The sequence below is a fragment of the Daphnia magna genome, linkage group LG3, assembly GCF_020631705.1.
Source record: "Daphnia magna isolate NIES linkage group LG3, ASM2063170v1.1, whole genome shotgun sequence".
Lineage (NCBI taxonomy): Eukaryota > Metazoa > Arthropoda > Branchiopoda > Diplostraca > Daphniidae > Daphnia > Daphnia magna.
Genome location: NC_059184.1, coordinates 5,812,040 through 5,832,328, shown reverse-complemented (window position 1 = coordinate 5,832,328; position 20,289 = coordinate 5,812,040). Strand labels below are relative to the sequence as shown.

General features: G+C 40.6%; 3 protein-coding genes and 3 long non-coding RNA genes across 9 annotated transcripts; 4 read left to right on the top strand and 2 right to left on the bottom strand.

Annotated features, from left to right (window-relative positions):
• The first annotated feature begins 380 nt into the window (after window positions 1-380).
• On the top strand, window positions 381-910 carry LOC123470462. Its single transcript, XR_006644105.1, has 3 exons — window positions 381-574; window positions 637-798; window positions 863-910. It is a non-coding gene; the product is annotated as an uncharacterized LOC123470462 (long non-coding RNA).
• Window positions 911-3,401: 2,491 nt separating this feature from the next.
• On the top strand, window positions 3,402-5,738 carry LOC123470420. The gene is made up of 2 exons (XM_045170683.1): window positions 3,402-4,206; window positions 4,546-5,738. Exons 1-2 carry the CDS (start codon window positions 3,402-3,404, stop codon window positions 5,736-5,738), a joined length of 1,998 nt encoding a protein of 665 aa, XP_045026618.1.
• Window positions 5,739-9,814: 4,076 nt separating this feature from the next.
• Window positions 9,815-11,200, top strand: LOC123470458. The gene is made up of 3 exons (XR_006644099.1): window positions 9,815-10,572; window positions 10,645-10,840; window positions 10,898-11,200. It is a non-coding gene; the product is annotated as an uncharacterized LOC123470458 (long non-coding RNA).
• Window positions 11,201-12,976: 1,776 nt separating this feature from the next.
• On the bottom strand, window positions 12,977-16,072 carry LOC116919565 (dnaJ homolog dnj-5). Of its 4 annotated transcripts, none has more exons than XM_045170716.1 (7): window positions 15,931-16,072; window positions 14,732-15,842; window positions 14,573-14,604; window positions 14,009-14,337; window positions 13,597-13,940; window positions 13,399-13,530; window positions 12,977-13,323 (listed from the first exon to the last, which is right to left on the bottom strand). In XM_045170716.1, the coding sequence occupies exons 2-7, from the start codon at window positions 15,827-15,829 to the stop codon at window positions 13,219-13,221; spliced, it is 2,040 nt and encodes a 679-aa protein (XP_045026651.1). In that variant the 5' UTR covers window positions 15,830-15,842; window positions 15,931-16,072; the 3' UTR covers window positions 12,977-13,218. The 4 variants fall into 4 exon arrangements, with proteins under 4 accessions (XP_045026651.1, XP_032781473.1, XP_045026653.1 ...); XM_032925582.2 differs by having other exon boundaries at window positions 15,919-16,061; XM_045170718.1 differs by having other exon boundaries at window positions 15,915-16,052.
• LOC116919569 lies at window positions 16,000-17,260 on the top strand. Its single transcript, XR_004391952.2, has 2 exons — window positions 16,000-16,117; window positions 16,631-17,260. It is a non-coding gene; the product is annotated as an uncharacterized LOC116919569 (long non-coding RNA).
• On the bottom strand, window positions 16,947-20,278 carry LOC116919567 (chloride intracellular channel exc-4). Its single transcript, XM_032925589.2, has 6 exons — window positions 20,071-20,278; window positions 18,327-18,632; window positions 18,087-18,261; window positions 17,909-18,000; window positions 17,780-17,827; window positions 16,947-17,708 (listed from the first exon to the last, which is right to left on the bottom strand). The coding sequence occupies exons 1-6, from the start codon at window positions 20,131-20,133 to the stop codon at window positions 17,631-17,633; spliced, it is 762 nt and encodes a 253-aa protein (XP_032781480.1). The 5' UTR covers window positions 20,134-20,278; the 3' UTR covers window positions 16,947-17,630.
• Window positions 20,279-20,289: the final 11 nt, after the last annotated feature.

Here is a 20,289-nt window from a genome sequence, read left to right as displayed (position 1 = left end):
ACTAAAAAAAAACCGTTTCTTTAGTTTTGTTAATAACTGATACAGATATTGACAAAACTCAACCAAATTTCATGCCAAAGTAGATTGTATGTATCTAAATAACATACTAAAAAAATTTTTAATTTTATTAAAATCTACTATTTTTCCCCCCACTGTCCCTCTTGACCCGGTGTCCCGGCATACTCCAGTCTCCCCTATAGGGTTTTCTCCATAAAGGTGATGGCTTCCGTTAATTGGGAGGGTAAGATAAAAAAGGGATCACTTCAAAAGCAGGGTCTGAAGCAGTCCATTGTTACCAAAGCCATGTTTGGTAAGTTTTGTGTTTAATTTTTACAATATTCCCTTCAATACTTCTTTAAAAAAATATTATTTCTTGTTAGATGGTGTGCGAACGACATCCCGCAAATCCAATAACTTCGAATTGGAAACAGAAACAAAGAAGATAATGAAAGGAATGCCAGAGAAGTATCGAAAACGATGTGTGACTGAAAAGTTGATATCGAATGAATGTGAAACTGACAGCACCTCAGACCATCCTGGCACTTCCGCGGACAGTGAGTAGAGTATGTTAAAGGTAAATGTCTCATATTTCCCTTCAGCCTTCGACAATTTTTATCTGTTTTTATTTGGTTTTAGAGCTCTTGAACGACAGTGAGAGAGAATCAACTCCCATTGGTCGGCAACAATTGAGAATAACCGTATAATTCAAGAATTCAACCTGGAGTACTCGGAGAAACCCTCCAATTTTAAAGTGTTAATCAAGATTAACAAAGAGGGACAATTTCAGTCTCAATCAAGGTATGCTTTAAATTTAAAAAATATAATTTTCTATATTGAGATCTGTGTTTTCTTTCCATCACAGACACTTTGCAATAAAGCTCAACCTGGATGGAATAATCTTGAAGAGACGATCGTCTCTCGGCACTCGAGTGCCGATTTAAGCAATGAGTTTCGCGTTTCGTCCATCAACTAAGGATCCGACTGTTGCCTAGAAATTTAGATGTTGTTTGTTTTCAATCATGTACTGTGTCAAGTTCTTAATCAATAAAAAATCATTTAAAACATTTCTTTGCTCTATTAATATTCAAATTTATTGGTTGGTATGAATTTCCAAAACAAGTACATTTACGGAACAATTTTTGATACGGTAATGGACCAGGGGAAAACATCCAACGGATGTTCTTATTTGGACGACAATCGGAGGCCACGTTTGGATGTCCATCGGAGAGGACATTTTGACGTCAAAAAACATCAAAAATAACATCCGCTACGGATATCCAGCCCGAACGGAGCGGACGGCTTTGAAACGTCCTATGGACGTACGGGTGCTAGTAGGGAAGACTGCCTGCTGAGCTGGGGGTTGAGTAGGCCCATACATGCCAATACTGTCATAACTCTCATCGCTTGAACACCCATCTTGAATGGCCTCTGTTGGCAAATATCTGCCTGGGGCCCTCTTATTTCTCTTTCCTCTTCCCATTGTTTGCTGTTCAGACTCAGAACTGATATCTGTCTGTATTGTTGCCTGATTTTCTTGTGATCTAGAAGCTTCATAAGAGTCTGATAAAAAAAAATTACTTTACTAAAGCAAACTTAAAACAAATAATAATTAATCAACTTACTGAAAGCTTTGCGAACAGTACAAAAATAAATTTCCCAATTAGGTTTGAAAGGTTCTCTTTTCATCGCAGCAATTCTTGCATCCCCCGTTGACCTAGGGTAGTGTGATGTATGTGTGTGGATCATGTCTGTCAAGTGTGTATGTGTGATAATGGTGGGGCAAAGAAAACGCCGCTAGAGGAGCGGCGAGGGGTCATTCGGGCTCGCGTTCTGATGCGATCAAGTAATACTTTCATGTCCGTCTCATCTTACATTCTCGTGGATTCCCCGTGTGTAGTTTAAATACAGTGGCGATCCTTCGATCGCATACAGACACAACATGGCGCAGTTGGTATAATCTTTTCCTCAGTTTCGGCTTTGTAATCTTCCGTTTGCTGTACCATCGTTAGCCACCACGTGTTCAGTGTGTCGGTGGGCGCCGCCATTTTGGTTTTGTGCTCAGCTTCCCCGTTTCTTACATGTGATCGGTGGCGTCTCAGTTTGGTTTATCTGGCAATCGAATAGAAGTCGTGTAGACATTTTAGCCTGAGATATTCTCGGCCCTCAGCTCATCCATCCCGTCGTTCTTCAGTGACACGCGGTTCAAGAGTGGCCCCTTTTGACGTGTTAACTTGATGAACAATCCATATTTCCTTCGTTCGTCAAAACATTGGGATTCATATAATTCCCCCCGCAATTCGACCCCGGTCAGCATGACGACGGCAGCTGATGCGTTGGCTGCGACCAATGCGGCGACGGCCGCCATTACGGCTAATGACGCTCGCATCGACGCCATAGAACAAGGCCAGACGACCATTGCAGCCCAGCTGACGACCTTGACGGCGCAACTTCAAGCTTTTTTCACAGCCGGTGGTGGCGCTGGTGGAGGTGTTGGCGGTGGCGTGGGTGGTGGTGCTAGTGGTGGAGGCAGCGGTGGCGCTAGTGGCGGTGGTGGTGTTGCCGGCAGCAGCGGCGTTGGTGGTGGTACCGGTGGCGTTGCTGGGCATGCGGTTCCACATCCGAGGCGGCGGCTCGATCCATCTGGAATGGATAAGCTTCACGGCGATATCACTATTTCGCTACTGCGTTCTTGGAGAAATCGGTGGAACGATTTCGCAGAGTTGAACCAGCTTCTCACGTATCCGGTCACGGAACAGATGGCCGCTTTTCGCATGGCCCTAGACTCTACAATGCAACAGGTGGTAGAAGTGGCATTGGGGATCACACCCGCAACAGTTACGACCCCCAACCAAGTGCTCGACCTCATCGCGGATTACATCCGGGCGAAACGCAATGTGGCACTAGACCGAGTGGCGTTTGAAGAACGTCGTCAAGGTCCATCAGAATCGTTCGATGATTTTTACATCGGCCTGCGCCGTCTAGCAGAAGCATCAGATTTATGTGGTGCGTGTTCCGAAACGAGACTGGTGACTCGTATCATCGCCGGGACGCGCTACGCTGAGACGAAGAAGAAATTATTGGCCATCAGTCCTTTCCCCTGTTTGCAGGTGGCGGTCAACATTTGTCGCAGCGAAGAGTCGGCCCGTGCGAACGAGCGCACTCTGAGTGGACAATCCGGTGTTGCAGCTATTCACCCCAAGAACGGCAAGGTTGACAATCGGTCATCGAACGAGTGCGGCGCGTGTGGCCGCTTGACCCATGTGAATGGGGCGACATGTCCGGCGATGGGCAAGAATTGACATGCATGTGGAAAGCCTGATCATTTTTCTCCCAGATGCCCCACTCGCGACAAAGGGAAATTCGGGACAAATGGAGGAATGGGCGTCGGATCTAAATCCAAAATGGCCCACATAACCATCGGAAATGTCCAAGATACTCATCGGCGGCGCTGCTCTCCGACCATATTGTTGGACGTGATTCGTGACGATGGCAGTGTCGGTGCTCAAATCAGTGACGTTATTCCCGATCCAGGTGCTGAGGTCAGTGTCGGTGGCCGCGACGTTATGGCAGCTTTGGGCCTAGTTGAAAAGGATCTGGCGGCTTCGTCATTTGACCTAGTAATGGCCGACAGATCCTCTCCGTTGTTGTCAATTGGACAGCGAGACATTCATATCCGGTATGGAGATCGGAGCGCTCATATCACGATTGTGTTCTGCCTGGAAATCCGCGGCATGCTCTTATGCCGGTTGGATTGCGTCGAATTAAATATTTTGCATCGACAATACCCGAAGCCGCTGTCTCGAGTGCGTTCGGTTACGTTTTCATTGCCGGAGGAAAATTTACCAAGTGATACAACTTCCACTTCACCTGGCGGGACGTTTCTCAAGGATATTTACATCCCCATGGAGCCTACCACGGAGCAGATTTCGACCATCGAGGCGGCTATCAGCGCCGAGTTTGAAGTGGTTTTTAACCAGGAAGAGGGGTTACGCAAAATGGCAGGCCCGGATATGGTAATTCGCCTCCGCGACGATGCAGTCCCATTTTATGTCAATGGTGCGCGACCCATTGCTTTCGGGGATCGTTCTGACGTGAAACGTGTGCTAGACGACCTGGTGGCGAAAAAGGTGATCGTGGCAGTTAGCGAGGCGTCGGAGTGGGCCGCTCCATTAGTCGTCATTCGGAATGCAAAAACTGGAAAAATTCGTATATGTGTCGATCATACACGCCTAAACAAATTCGTGTTACGGCCTACCCATCCAACGCGTACACCACGCGACGCGGTAGCGGAAGTGGATAGTGAAAGCCGATATTTTACAAGCTTTGATGCGGCCAACCGGTATTATCAGATACCCTTCCATCCCTCCTGCCAACATCTGACTACGTTTATGACCCCCTGGGGTCGATACAAATTCCTTCGCGCGTCCATGGGATTATGTTGATCCGGGGACGAGTACAATCGGCGAGCGGATGTCGCGTTTGCAGCATTGTCTAACACCGTGAGAGTGGTTGACGACTTGCTGCGATTTGACCGGACATTTCCAGCCCACGTCGCGGGAGTATGTGCAGTATTGCAGGCAGCGCGGACGGCAGGAATCACCTTCAGTAAGGAGAAATTTCGGTTTGCTCAATCCCGCATTTCTTGGGTCGGATATGATATCCGGCACGGCGGCATCACCATCGAGGAAGAAAAACTCAAAGCGCTGTCGCATTTTCCCAAGCCAACCAACGTATCAGAGCTGCGTTCTTTCATGGGGTTGGTTGAACAATTGGCGGGATTTTCTACTGAAGTGACGGCGGCCAAGAGTCCCCTTCGTCCCCTTCTCAGCACGCGCAATCCTTTCGTATGGACCGAAGATCATGATCGGTCTTTCGAGGCTGTAAAACTGCCCCTTATCTCTCCGCCTGTGTTGGTGCACTTCGACCCCATGCGTGAAACGACAATCCAGGTCGATGCCTCGCGCAAACACGGTATGGGATATGCGCTTTTACAACGACATGGCGATTCCTGGAAGCTGGTGGACGCCAACTCTCGCTGGTGCTCGGATACGGAGTCGAGATATGCAGTGGTGGAACTTGAGTTGGCGGCGGTGGAATGGGCAATCCGGAAATGCCGACTTTACTTATCCGGATTACCCAATTTTACATTGGTGGTGGATCACCAAGCATTGGTGGCCATATTGGATCGATACACATTGGATGCTATCGATAATCCCAAGATCCAGCGCCTGAAGGAGCGTCTCTCCCCGTGCGCCTTCACAACGATATGGCGGAAGGGAAAAGACCACGCTATTCCCGATGCATTATCGCGGGCACCTGTGAATGATCCGGCGGCGAACGATGAATGCGTCGGAGCGGAGTTGGCGTATTCCGTGCGTCGCATCACACTTCAAGGCATCAGCAGCATTTGCAGCCCACATGACGAGTCGGATCTCTCGAGCCATTTGACGGATAATCTATTCGAAAACTTGCGAGCGACGGCATCAGCGGACCCCCATTACGTCGATCTGGTGGCCGCCGTGGAATCCGGATTTGCTGTCGACCGTGCGCGCACCCCCGATCACATCCGACAATTCTGGTCGATTCGGAATCATTTATCAGTGGATAACGGCATCGTCCTATACGGTTCACGAATCGTCGTACCCATGGCGGCACGTCAGGACATGTTGAACAAGCTGCATGCGGCTCACCAGGGCATTGTCAGGACGAAAAGGCGCGCTCAGCAGACGATCTACTGACCTGGAATCACGAATGATGTGACCATGCTCATCGAGCGATGCGCTACATGCCAGGAGCGTTTGCCGAGCCATTGCCAGGAGCCGATGATGTCCGACCCGTCACCAACGTACGTTTTCCAAGACGTGTCTGCAGATTTATTTCAGCACGGATCACTACATGTGCTGGTGTACGCCGACAGGCTATCCGGTTGGCCGGTGGTACATCAATGGCGACGCGATCCGACTGCACGTGAAGTGGTGCAAGCCGTTGTAAGTAATTTCGTGGAACTGGGTGTGCCGATGCGCTTCCGATCGGATGGCGGCCCCCAATTCAGTGCCGGAATTTTCCAGGAGGCTCTGAAGCGGTGGGGGGTCGAATGGGGCAATTCGTCGCCACATTACCCCCAAAGCAATGGGCATGCTAAAGTGGCGGTGAAGGCGGTAAAGGAGTTGGTGGCAAAGCTAGCACCATCAGGCGACTTAACATCGGAAGCCTTCCTCACCGGACTCCTAGAATTCCGTAATATGCCGCATGAAAGTGGTTTATCGCCGGCCCAGATAGTGTTTGGTCATCAACTTCGGTCTATCATACCTGCCAACCGATCATCATACGCAAGCCAATGGAAAGAAGCGATAGCGGCACGGGAGCACAAGGCGGCAGCTGAGTTTAGATTTGTTGTATATTTGTCCTGTTGCCTATGAACCATTCTTAAGTAAGGAGAGGTACTCTCATATGATGTTGCTCCATGTGGGAATTAAGCTTTTAGTAAACAGGGATACATGTAAGACTTACGCGGATTATGCGGAAAATTTGTTAAAACTGTACGTTAATATTGGTGCTCGGTTGTATGGCGACAAGTATGTAACGTTTAACCACGATATAATAGGAAAGGTACACTCTCGCGCTATCCCAGTCTCTTGGAAGAAACGGTGGGTGTTCAGTAAAGGGTCCCAAGATTCCCCGCCAGGTTCGCTAGTATAGGAGGCCCCTCACCTCTCGGGGGTATAGTAAAAATTGGGGTTTTTCGTTCGTTATCTGTAAAATTACCAATCAATGTGTCCAAAAATTGATTTCATTTAAGCTTAATTTAATTCCCTATCCTTAAATACCTAATTCATCTAGATTAGGCAATTATTTATATGTTAAATTTGTGATTGAAATTAACAATTTTTTGAAATTTGCGCCTTTCGCAACATTGCCTATTTCATTATATTAAACACGTTTGTCTTCTCTCTAGTGCAGCAACTTTTACACCTTTGTTAAAAATGGATATATTTAATAAATATTGACGAATTCTATTTATAATGAATTCTGCACTAGAGAGTATGGAACTTTTTTATAATCAAATTGTTTATAATGGAACATTTTTTTTTATAATGAATTACAATTTTTTTTTTTTTTTTTTTTTTTTTTTTTTTTTTTTTTTTTTTTTTTTTTTTTTTTTTTTTTTTTTTTTTTTTTTTTTTTTTTTTTTTTTTTTTTTTTTTTTTTTTTTTTTTTTTTTTTTTTTTTTTTTTTTTTTTTTTAGAATAAAAAAAATTTTTTTTTTTTTTTTTTTTTTTTTTTTTTTTTTTTTTTTTTTTTTTTTTTTTTTTTTTTTTTTTTTTTTTTTTTTAAAAAAAATTTTTTTTTTAAAAAAATTTTTTTTTTTTTTTTTTTTTAAAATTTTTTTAAAGTTTTTTTTTTTTATTTTTTTTTAAAAGATTTAAAATTTTTTTTTTTTTTTTTTTTTTTTTTTTTAAACTTTTTTTTTTTTTTTTGTCATGAGTAGTGTAGTTTGTGATGTCGGTAATGAGTTATTTGACACAATTAGTCTTTTTAAGTTATCTGATTATGCTAAAGGACTTATTCATATGGAAACAGAAATTTACTTAGAAAAAGGTCTGCTTCTTGTTCTACAGTTGTAATAAGGGGGGGGGGTGTTGTGGAAAGGTAAACAAGTACCTTTCATTCAAAAGTTTCCTGGAAAAAATAACAGCTTTTTTGGGGATACAATTTTTTGTATTATATCAGCACAGAGGTATAGTACACGATTCCAAAAGATTTTGTAATAAAACTAACTACAACTTAATTAAATATATTATTTTTCATTTCCCTCCCCTCCTCCCGTGCCCGAGAGGACAAATAATGTGATTCCTTGAACAATTCAGCATCCGATCTTGGTCTATAACGTTGCCAAAGTTTTTTTATAATGAGACACTTTTTTTTTATAATGGAAAAATTTTTTTTTTTTTTCGTATTATGGGGGTACCACTGAAGAGTCCCTCTGGTGGCCAAATTTTGTCTTCAGCTGATGGGCGTAGGCAAGCTCTTTAGCCCCAGCCTTCGTTGTCGCTTGTTGCAGTGTGTCGTCTGATTCGATCGCTGTAGTGTGCTGTCTGCTTTTTTTGGCTGCAGATTCGGATTGCACTTGCACGTGTGCTTCTGAAATGGACGACGAAAACAAAAACGAAAAAGAAGTGCGTAGAATAAACGCATTGATTTGTACTTTGTGTCCTGACTGCCAGTCACCATTCAACAACGACTCAGGGAGACCAAAACGTTTGGCTTGTTCGCATTTGCATTGTTTGAAATGCAGTACGGTATGTGTATTTTTAAACATTTTAATTGATCCATAAACTTTAATTTTCATTCCATCAAATAGATAATGTTCAGCCAAAACCAGGAGTGTATTAAATGTGGAATTTGTAGGGGAGTCACCCAAATTGAATCGGGACAAACAGTTGATTTGTCATTGGAAAGTGACAACAGCTTTCTTGAACTGTCCATTGGGTATCAAGAAATCCATTCGGACATGGTTGTCATGCAAGAGCAACTACGTGTTGTTCGTCAAGAACGGGACGAGTATTTGCAACAAAGAAACATCATGATCAGCAAAATCAATCAATGCAGGATTGTGTAATTGAAAAAGCTAAACCTGCAACGTCTGCTGAACAACAAGCTATGCCATCAAAAAGTGGTTATAGAAGAAATCATGTTGACGTGCCCAGCAGCAGTGAAGAAAGTGAGTCAGAAGAACTATAACCAAAAAAAGCAAAATTTAACCTACCTTTGAAATTTGCACCATCCAAATTTTCTACGCCTTTCCATTCTCCAAAGGCAGAACTACAATTTAGAATGAAGAAAAACAAAGGTAATTATCAGTTTTGTTGTTTAATATTGTTTGGTTATCCTTATAACTAACAAATGAACCGCTTGAAAGTATTTACGTTTTCTTATGCGTTAAGTATTTTTGATGTAATCCCTGGTTTGTCACAGGATCAAAGGTAACCCGTTGGTGAGTATCGGCGCAAGGACCTCTCCTCAAAACAGGAAAAGAGTTTCCGTCACTGAATTGGCTCCACAACCATCATCTGGGAAATCATTTTCAATTACAGGAAATGCTATCGCCAATTTCTTCAATCAATCCAGATTTTCCGTTCAGCCATCTGCGATTTCACCATGACCAACGCCCATCTTTTTAAAAATGTTATTGGCACAAATGCTGAAAGTTATCTGCTGTATTTTGTATTAGTGGATTCTCTTTTGTATTTTTGATTAATACATTAAATTCAAAATTGATTTCATGAATTTATGCTAATTTTATTAGGATTAATGGTACGGGTAGACCCAAAATAGGACCTCTAATCGAAGTCCGTTTGGACCAATATAAGCTAGGCGGACGACCAAATTTTAACATCCTATGGACGTCCCATTCGGATGTTCTATGAATGGGGTCATTCACAAAACATGTAACGCGAAAGGTGGGGGGGGAGGGGTCGTTGGTTTTGTTACGCTTTGTTGCAAGGGGGGAGGGGGGTTTCATAAAATGTTACGTACCAGAACAATTATTTCGTGGAACTTTTAATTTCTGCAGAAAAAGAAAAAAAAATGCTGTTTAGCTTCTTTTTTTGTTGTTGTCATGACAACTGTTGTCTGCTAAATGGTATTTTCTCCATTGCAGTCATTTTCTCTCAATTATATGATTCTGGTTTTGGAGGGGGGGTTTGAACATTTGTTACGTATTTTTAGGAAGGGGGGTAGTAAACTTTGTTACGGACCGTTACAAGGGGGGAGGGGGGAGTCAAAAATTGACCAAAAATGCGTTACGTATTTTGTGAACGGCCCCAATGTACAAGTTTGACGTCCATAGGAGAGGACATTAGTACATCCTGCGAACATCCATAGGACGTCCAACTGAGATATCCAACTGGATCAGGGCTAACCTCCATAGGATATCCTTTGGATATATCTGTGCTAGTAGGGTAACAGTTCTATCAATCCCCATGACTGAGGAAACTAACATTCCCATGACTGAGATGGGCAGTGACGAACCAAAAAATTCACAGCTTGTCCCAGATCCGGAAGAAGTCTTAGACGACTGTGGTTCGGGAATAGAAAGATTCACTAGGATGAATCTGATTATTGATTCTGTAATGTAGAAATTATCTTTACAGTATTGAGAGAACAGTCAGTGGAGGAGAATCGGCCTTCACTGACCTTAGACTTTGATAATAATCATTGTCTCGAAATTAACCTTGTGGAATCTCAATCGAAATGTCTTAATCCCGGAATTTAAAGTAAAAATATGTAAAGTTGGAAACCAAGAACTGAACTGGACGGACAATCAACTTTAGAAGAATTTTTGTTGGTGGCACAAGACTTTTTCACTTTACTGAAATTACAGTAAAACCTTATAATTTGGCAAGTATAAACAAAAATAGGGATTAGTCAATTGTGTTAATATAATCTGTGTATCACAATTAGTAATGTCACGTCACCTGGAAAAATTTCCCTCATCAAGTGGAGCATCACTTAAGAAAAATCGGATTGTGAAGAAACAGGAGAAATTTTTAATCCCAGAATCGACTCCAGGTTAGAATAGTTATCCTTTTTTGTTTACTGAACTTCATTTTTAGTTGACGATAAATTCTCTTTACGTTATAGTTCGTGCCACATCCATGCGTTAACCCATCATTCATAACAGAGTGGGTCTCCGTTAGCTGTATAATAAAGACGTCGGTCACCGCGGCATCCAAATCGATCGTTGATATCGTGACAAAGTCCATCTTGGCCAACGAATATTCTCTTTGACGACTACAAAGACGAGGACTGCAACGTGCCTGAAATGAACCGCTTGAAAGTATTTACGTTTTCTTATGCGTTAAGTATTTTTGATGTAATCCCTGGTTTGTCACAGGATCAAAGGTAACCCGTTGGTGAGTATCGGCGCAAGGACCTCTCCTCAAAACAGGAAAAGAGTTTCCGTCACTGAATTGGCTCCACAACCATCATCTGGGAAATCATTTTCAATTACAGGAAATGCTATCGCCAATTTCTTCAATCAATCCAGATTTTCCGTTCAGCCATCTGCGATTTCACCATGACCAACGCCCATCTTTTTAAAAATGTTATTGGCACAAATGCTGAAAGTTATCTGCTGTATTTTGTATTAGTGGATTCTCTTTTGTATTTTTGATTAATACATTAAATTCAAAATTGATTTCATGAATTTATGCTAATTTTATTAGGATTAATGGTACGGGTAGACCCAAAATAGGACATCTAATCGAAGTCCGTTTGGACCAATATAAGCTAGGCGGACGACCAAATTTTAACATCCTATGGATGTCCCATTTGGATGTTCTATGAATGAAGAGAAAGATGCCAACATGCTTATCTGGTTATCCCAGATCGTTATTAAAAACTCATTTAATATAATTGTTGTGAAGCACGACACAAAATACTCGATAAATTAACGAATTTGTATTGCCGCACACAAATACAAGTACAAATACTGTATTTGTGTGCGGCAATACAAATTCGTTTATTTGACACTTGGTCGCAAAAAACCCGAGAGCCTACCGACCGTAGCTCTTACTCTTACGACTCTTCAGCGGCAACTTGCGCGAAAAATGAGTGAGGGCGCAATTTATAGGGATACAATGGGGGGCGTGGCTTAATCGGAATAATTTCGGCGCTGAGTGCACGCCCGCGCATTCTAGCGGTCGAAATAACAATTACATACAGTTTATAAATGACATATTATAACATAATGAAGCAATGCCAGACTGAGAGGCAATTCACATTTACCCTTGCTCAATTCCTCAGCTTAACTCTCTGTTACATATGTAATACCATAGCCCACTGGATGTAATAGTTCAAGCCTGAAGTCTAGAACTGTAAAAGTGACTCACCCCTCCGGCGATGGGAGGAGCTTATTCTCGAATGGACACTAGCACCACCACCAAAGATTCTTGGAACTTCATTGAACAATCGTTAACAAAACAAAAAACAAACAAAACAGTTAGTTGTCGTTTTAGCGTTTTGATGTTAAGAGTTCTTTTTTTTTTTTTGAAAGTGTTGAAATTGAAGAAAAAAGTTACGGGTTTGGAATATTTTTCATTGCAAGTCTTCTCCTGTTTAATTGAATAACAAGGATATAAGTTAACAAAAATTATTAAGCATCAATTTTATCTTGTGTTAATTATTTATTATTATTATTTGTATTAATTGCTAAACGTCAAATTACGAAAAGGCCCTGTATAATCAAGAATAAAAAATTTTCAATCCAAAAAGACTAATTATGATTCTTATTAGTAGTAGAGTTATCTTATTAGTTATATCATTTATTTCAGGTATAGCATAGCTGAGTGGTTAACGCGTCTAACAAGTGCATTAAATGAGAATTGGTATTAGGTTCAGACCCTATCTGATTCTTGCCTATTTTTTCAGTGTTAGCACCATTTTATACAATATTTACATTAAATAAACGAAAATTTCAAAAAATAATTACATTGCATTTGTATTCATACAACAAAGAAAAAATTTGAAAATAAACGTAAAACACAATTGTTATATATTTAGCGAAGTATTTGTAAAAACGGCATGTTTATATTTTGAAAAATGTTGTTCTTCGTCACCAGTAGAACGCGCTTAAGTCCATTCCAAGTTGGAAAAAAGGAGGTAGGGAGTGCGTCAAAACGATTGAACGGGCAAGATAGGGAAGCTCCAGGCTTTAACTATTACATCCAGTGGGCTATGCTGATGGTCACGTTCTCACATATGTTTGAAGAGGCAAGTTATATCGTATTATTGGAAAGCGGAGCGGTATGACGTGGAAATCATCATGGAAATGGAAGGGATTCGGTAAATCGTGTAGGTATTTATGTACGGGCACCGTGTACCGTGTAGCCTATCCTATGCAAATTTCGCGTTCAACTAAATTTTGATTCATTATAAATCCGCCCCACACAAGATATTAAACGAAAGAATTTACTCAAGTTAAAATGTGTATTAAACTGTGAAGGAAGAGACAAATTATTCCGCGACCTCGTGACGAGATTCTAGGACCAAGATAATTTCCGAATACCAGACGAAGCAAAATCGATTGAAAAAAAAGGCCCCAAAGGTATTAGTTACAAATCATCTGATTGGACATTGCAGCGTCAAAACGTGAACCAAAAAAACATAAAAAATTTTCATTTTCAAGACGAAAAAGAAGATAGGCAATCAGACGAATCAACTTGATTTGCGGCCATTTCCATTGCTGGGTTGCCCTTGCCCGGGAACGATGCGGTACTGAACACGATGAGAATTAGATTGCAAATGGCGAAGATGTCCAGCCTTTAAAAAATTAATGTAAGCTTGGTTATAAAGGATCCCATCAGTCACACAAGAATGAAAATACTATCGTAATACCTGACAATTTGCCCACTCAGTAATGTCATAAACAGCGCTTTCCATACAAGCGTAGTATTTGGAACGGAAACCCATATAGCGCGATTCAGCCCACAGATCTCCCTCTCGGGCAGAATGATGAATTTTGCATTCCTGCAACAATAAAAAAACCATAAGAATTGCTGTTTTTTTTTAATTTTGTGTTCGTAAATGAAAAACCTGGCAATAACGAGCAGCATAACAAGGACGTTCAGTTTTCACTCTCCTGTGACGCTTGGCGCAGTTGGTGCATCTAATAGTATTGGCTGCCTCGTCCATTTTAGCATGTAATCGTGAGAGCAGTTCATTCAACTCTGCCCAAGCAGATTCCATTTCGTCTGCTTCTTGTACTAATTGGTCATACTGGCTGCGTCGCTCTGGCTGTCCAACCAATTCAAAGGCGTGAGCTAATATCTTGAAGGCCTCTTCTGCTCCTCTTTGACGATTTTTGTCTGGATGAACTAAAACCGCTTGTCGCTTATAGTAACGTCGAATGTCTTCGTCAGAACAGTCCCGTCGAACACCTGTAGATCAGTAATGAAATCCAGAGAAATGTTACATAAAGTAGGGAAAACATTCTACATCTACGTACCCAGTATGCTGTACGGATCTCTTCCTTTGCAAGCTAATAGACGATGCATGGCTTCTTCCCCAGTAGAGGGTAAAGGTATATTAGCATTTAAACCACCTAATGTACTACTTTCATGGTCAGATGAAGATTTTCGTTGGAAAAATCGGAAAAATTCTCGTATCGACGGCAGCCAATTGGTAGTCACATATTGGCGCGAAATCCGTATCTGTGCTGTTATCCATTCAGTTATCACAAAACTTTTCTCCCATAGGACTGTGTGACATTGCTGAAGTCCCAGCCAAGCCAAGTTATAACTCATTCGAATCACGTCAGCGCAGAGACTATATAACCTATTTCACGAAAGCTTTATCAGTAATCCAGAATGAACAAAGATGCTACCGAAGATATTCAGATTGGGAGTACAGAAAATATTGTAAGAAAATGCCAAATAGAAACGTGTCGTTAGGCAAGTCTTTTCTTTTCCTTAAATGCATGATTTTCATTAGATGGGAAAAGTTAGAAAAAATTATCAGTTCAGTATTAATGTATAAACAAATTTTTCTGACAATGAGGTGATATAATTACCAAATGCAGAACCATCCACAAACGCGAGCAAGCTATAGGAAAAAAAAGGGAAGGGAAACTTAAGTTTCCTTTCTATTATCGATTACTATGGAACAGAATATCCCCACTCAACGTGAAGTACGATACGATTTAACTCAAATTGTGACTGGGAGACCATACCTTTGGAAAATATGCACGTGCAAGCGTTGCGCTGGTGCTCGGAGGTTGGTGTTTCTTGCTTTGACGTCGATTGGATTTTTCATTGTCCTTTTCACGAACTTTTATTTTCATCCTTTCACTTTTTTTAAGGTCTTTTGCACGAACTTCTACCGGGCTAATAGTTTCATCATCCGTAGGTGGTTGTTCAAAAGAATGATTATCAATGAACGGCAGTCGATTTTTCTTGTTAATGCCCCCAAAATCTGTTTGAGATCGGACACTTCGTACCGATTCATTCAAACAGTGCCAGTTTTTTTCCCTTGGGCTTTTAGTATTACCCTTAGCAGTATTTTTAGTTGCTAAATTGTTGTTTATTTTTAAAGGCCTTTTTGGGTTTGTGTTGATTTGGCTTCTGTGATTGTTTAAACCCGGCTTTATGAGTGGTTGTGTGGCTTTACTGAAACTTGCTGGTGTCTCTTGTTTAGGACTTAGCAGCTTTTCTTTATACGTTTCTTTACGAATTTCATTTTCAACTGTTATCTTTTTTGAAACTGCTTCATTAGCATTGCTAGGACTTTCACTTCTTGTAGGGAAAGTAAGAGCATCTTTGTAAGTGCGCTTACTCTGAATCATCTCTGTGGGCTCTTCATGCACTAATTCATTCTCATATGGTGGTTCTCTAGTCTGCTGAATTTGCTCATCTGTCGTTGGCCGATTTTCCACAAGGCTCAAGTTAGCAATTTCTAGAGGGCTGCCTTGGAATGGGTTGTATGTTCCGAAATCACAGTAAGATGGTATATCAGAATTGAGTCTCCTTAAGCATCTACCAGATCCTGTATTATCAGTAAGTAAATTATTGCCACTGAAAGTTCTTGAATATCCTTTTGATCCTGATTCAAATTCACTGCTGAACATGTTTCGTGGGACTGGTGAATATTGATGATCCACTTTCCGAAATGGACTTTGGTAGTTACTGTAGTGAGAGTAAGAAGTTTGAGTTGTTTCGGCTGAATAAGGGTGACTGAATGCAGATTCTGTTGAGTAATAAACATAACTGTCAGAATCTTGCACTGGATTCAAGTAATCAAAATCCAGATTTTCGTCCTTTTGATGAGACATTATTTAAATCTCCCTAAAGTAAAAATAAAAATAACTAGGTTGTTTTCTTGAGGATTTCTCTATTAATCTTGACTTCTGGAAATACCAACTTTATTGTTTACTTTATTGAAAGCGTTGTCTACTTGTCACAAGGATAAAGAATTTGCATTGCGGTACGTCCGCAATGTTGTCAGTCGGCTACAAATCATCCTAGAAGCAACGTGAACGTGAAGTTGAAGACGTGAAGGTGAAAGGAAGCTGAAGCACGTGATACGTGAAGTACTTTGCGGAATCTAACGAGAGATCAAGGTGGAGAGGATAATAATAGTTTCATATTTTATTTTGCTATTTAGCTGTGCATTGTAGATATTCCGCGATAGAAAAAAACAAATATTTTTATTACATTCGAGATTACATTTTAAGCCAGAAAGAGAATGGAAAAAGCAATTATATTATTTATGTTTTTTTTTTCTCTTTAATTCAATTTACGATAAGAAGCGCTGACGCCATTTTTTCCCAGATTTGCTAAACGACTTGCATCACATTCTGTATTTCGCTCTACGACGTCAGCTTTGAATATGACGGAAACAAAAATCAATGCAATTAACATTTGTCTGTCTGACAGATCGTAACCATTGTGTTCGTCATATATTTAGTCATGGGTTTAGAAATCTTTCATCGCGTGGTTTTTCATTGTTCTATTTGGATGCCTTGAGTAATTAGCTACTTTTCTTTTAAAAAATATTAAAAAATATTTAGATAAATCTTCTACCCAAGATAATCTAAGAAAAAATCCAGTTTTGACAAAAACTCTATTTTTAGGAACCCTGTAAAAATGTGTTTTCCATAAGGTGCTCTTGGGCGTTCTAACACTGCAGATAGATACTGTACCGACAGCTAAGAAGGTGAAACTCTTATTACAATTCAAAATACTAGATTTGCTAGGAGACCAATGAGTTGCTGCGCGTGCTGTCTCCACTTTAATCATAATTCATAAATTTTTTTATAGTATTTAAAAATGGAATAATGAAAAAAATCAAACACGAGAGCCACCAATGTCAGTTTTCAGTTATGCTACTTTCTCGGTTCCAAGAAGAATTGAAAGTAATATGGAAAAATGCACAAATAACGAACTCGCTTAGAAACGAAACTGAACATTTTTATCCTTCCAGCGCAGCGAACGTGGTATTTGTAAAGGCATAGGTGACTTTGTTAGTGCGTATTGTAATGTTTTTGTTACACAATCATGTACCACATTTGGAGACTTATTTAGCAGAAGAACAATATTTTAGAACGAATGAACCAAAAAATTTTTTTTGAAATAAATAGGAACCCCAATTAACGACAAAAAATAAAACAAGGAAAGAATTTCAAGGTCCCAACAGAACTGTAACTAATATTGTTTTTGAAGAACTAAAGTAAGGTTCAAAAAATTAATCTAATGAAATAAAGGCACATGAAGAGCGTTAAATCTGATAGTTCTGAAAACACTGGTTGGTACAGTCCAGTACGAAAACATGTCAAGGTGGGTCCTTTTAGTTGCACAGCGAAAAACTATACTTTGCCGATTTTAAAGCTACGACAGATAAGAGGGCGAAGGTAACAATATGAAACAACGCCACCGGTTGCTTTCAAAGGAAACGACAGTTTTTCTCTGTGCACAGATAGGATCCCCTCTACATGTTTCTGAACTCGACTATGCGTATCTAACTTTTCTCATTAAAAAAGTTGTACACACATGTTAGTATTTTTTCTTTTAATAGTTATCATCGTCTAGTCCTTGGCCAAACATAAGCACGAGCACCTTTCAGGATTTCTAAAATCACGGCCGAATGTTATCAGGAATGGACGTAGTGTAAGTTGGGGTTTCCAATTCCTCGTGTTTCTTCATCTTTGTCCCCTAGAATACATGCAAAACGTATACAAAATAGAAATATTGACGTTTATCGGTATTTTTATTAAGGGCTATACCTGTTGCAGCTTGTAATGGTTGATGATATCCTGGTCGGCAGGGCAAGACTAAGATTGATGTGAAATAAATAGACACCATGAAATACAAGATCTAGGGGACGGGTATAGTAATCTCTCTAAATAACAAACCTGCGTGAACGCATCCAAATGATACATGTGATGCATGTAGCGCCACAGGTTAACCAAATCAGTCGGGATATCAAACTCCATGAAGTACTTTCCTAAAAAAAATAAAAATAATGATTAAAAGACAAAAAAGGCAAAAAGTGATGCAGATAAACAATGCTAGAAAACGCATTTGTCCAACCTGCAACTCGAATATGTTGCAAACGAGGCATTAGTTCGCAATCAAAACAACAAAGTGTGTCTCCGGTTAAGAACCGATTGCCCCGTTTGCCTAAGTGCTCATCGATTTTACTCAATTGAGAAAGCAGTGCGTTCTTTGACGCTTCCTCTTTCTTCAACAGCATTAACTTGAATTTCTGTAAGAAAACATTAAAATAAAAATTAATTCCATGATACATTTTCAGTAATGTCGTCAAGTTACGCTATAAACGTTTTCGATGCGGGTTGCAACGTCCTTGTCTTGAACGAATAGATTGTGACCGCCTGGAACATTTTTCATAATGTGTCTTTCAATCTTCTCATTTTCCAGAACAGCCAAGCCTCCGTCGATCAGGATTGGAGGTGGGGTGGCTTCAAAATTGGTTCGGAAGTCGGGTGGGGGTTTCAGCATGTCAACTGTTGTCACTTTTAAGCTGATGGTTTTCAGTTCAGCCAGAAGATATAAATCCATGAAGTACTCCTGACAAAACAGGCAAGCTCCTTTGCGGCGGCCATCTATCGTGGACGCCTAGGATACAAAATAATACAAGTTTTTCATTGTGAAATTTCTAAAACGGTCTTTGACGTCACAGAACCTATCAATATCGACATTTTATTTTTTTGTGTATTTTTCAGTGACGTCTTCCCGGGAAATTCCATGAATAGCGCCGCGCCTCTCTTTTTAACCGCAACTTCCGCATAATGACGCACTGTCATTGGCTAGCTGAAAAACATAACGTACGCAATTTCAAAGCGATTTTTTGTTTTGTTTTACCCGTGGCTAGCCCAAATGTTGGGACAGAATCGGATTTCTGATATGCAGCAGTGGAAAGGCGTTATAAGGATGAGGGAGCTACTGCACGATAACTATTTACCAGGACCACTAAACTAGGACACACGGCAATAGAAGGCAAACAATCTGCTGATAGTTAAACGTTATCACTCACATCAAACTAGGTCTCCCTAAAGGCAATCTGCTAAAGCATCCATATTGAAGCATGTACCAAGAACACAAGTCACTTGAGGCTCAGTGAAAACTTTGAAAGCCATTGCTAAACGCAGGTTCTGGAGGTGAAGCTTACAAATACTTCCATCAGCGCATAAAATATTGTCAAGCAAGCTTTTTTTGTTTTGTTTGAGTAAACAGACAAGCCCGTACAAGGGTTGGTTGAACTGTATAGCAAATAGCGCCCACGGCAGAGGAATATGTATATTATACAAAAGAAAAAGAAAAATAGGCCATCCTCTATGAGGTCAGCATAACACAACGGCAATGCAATCGACAAAACGTCCGTTCCGTTTTACCTCTATTGCCCTCATCACATGGTAAGTATGAATTTCTCCGATATTTTTGCTGGGAGGAACGTTTTTCCCACATTTAAACAACAGACATTTTTTTATCAAAATGCAACGTCAGGCACTATAATGTAAAGGGAGTGGAAAGGGGAAATGCTACAGGTACCGGAAACCTCGTTAGACTAGAGGTCACAAGCCAGTTGTAAATTCCGTGTTTTATATCCCAAAAATGCGAGAACCTGATGAGCCAAAGCAAACACAGTATGGGGAAAAACGTTTGCACTGTATACCTTAAGCTCTTCAAAAAGTAGTTTCGAAATATATAACACCAAAAAAAAAGATAAGAAAATACCTCTCTAATCTCAGTTAAGATTTAACAAACGAAAAACACGTACGTCAGAAACAATTTTGCCAAAGACAGCTGAACAAATGCCAAGAAAAAGTTGCTTTGTTTTTCCCAAGGTTTGTCATTTTTTAAGATAAAAATCAGGACAAACTGCTTGTTTATAATGGGAGTGAATTATCAGGCAATTCACCCCAATGAAGCGCGGGATTTTTTCGCGAATTGGGCGTAAAACTATGACCTAAAGCGAGGTCGAAATTTTCTGGAAGCGTTACTACCGAAACGAAACCGTCTTACGACATGTAACCACTACATACTATTCACTCACTTTGATGATGAGCTCGATTTCTGGGATGTCCACTTGGCTATTCCCATTGGCGCTGTCCGACATTTTAACGAAGGGTGAATGTGGGCGTAGAGATGAACAGACTTGTCAACAAATGTGTAAACGGTCGACGGGCAATTGGCAACTAACCTAAAGTCTAGTACGAGAACTGTAAGGGACCACTTCGGCACTACGCCCTGACAGCAGTATTGTAACTCGAAG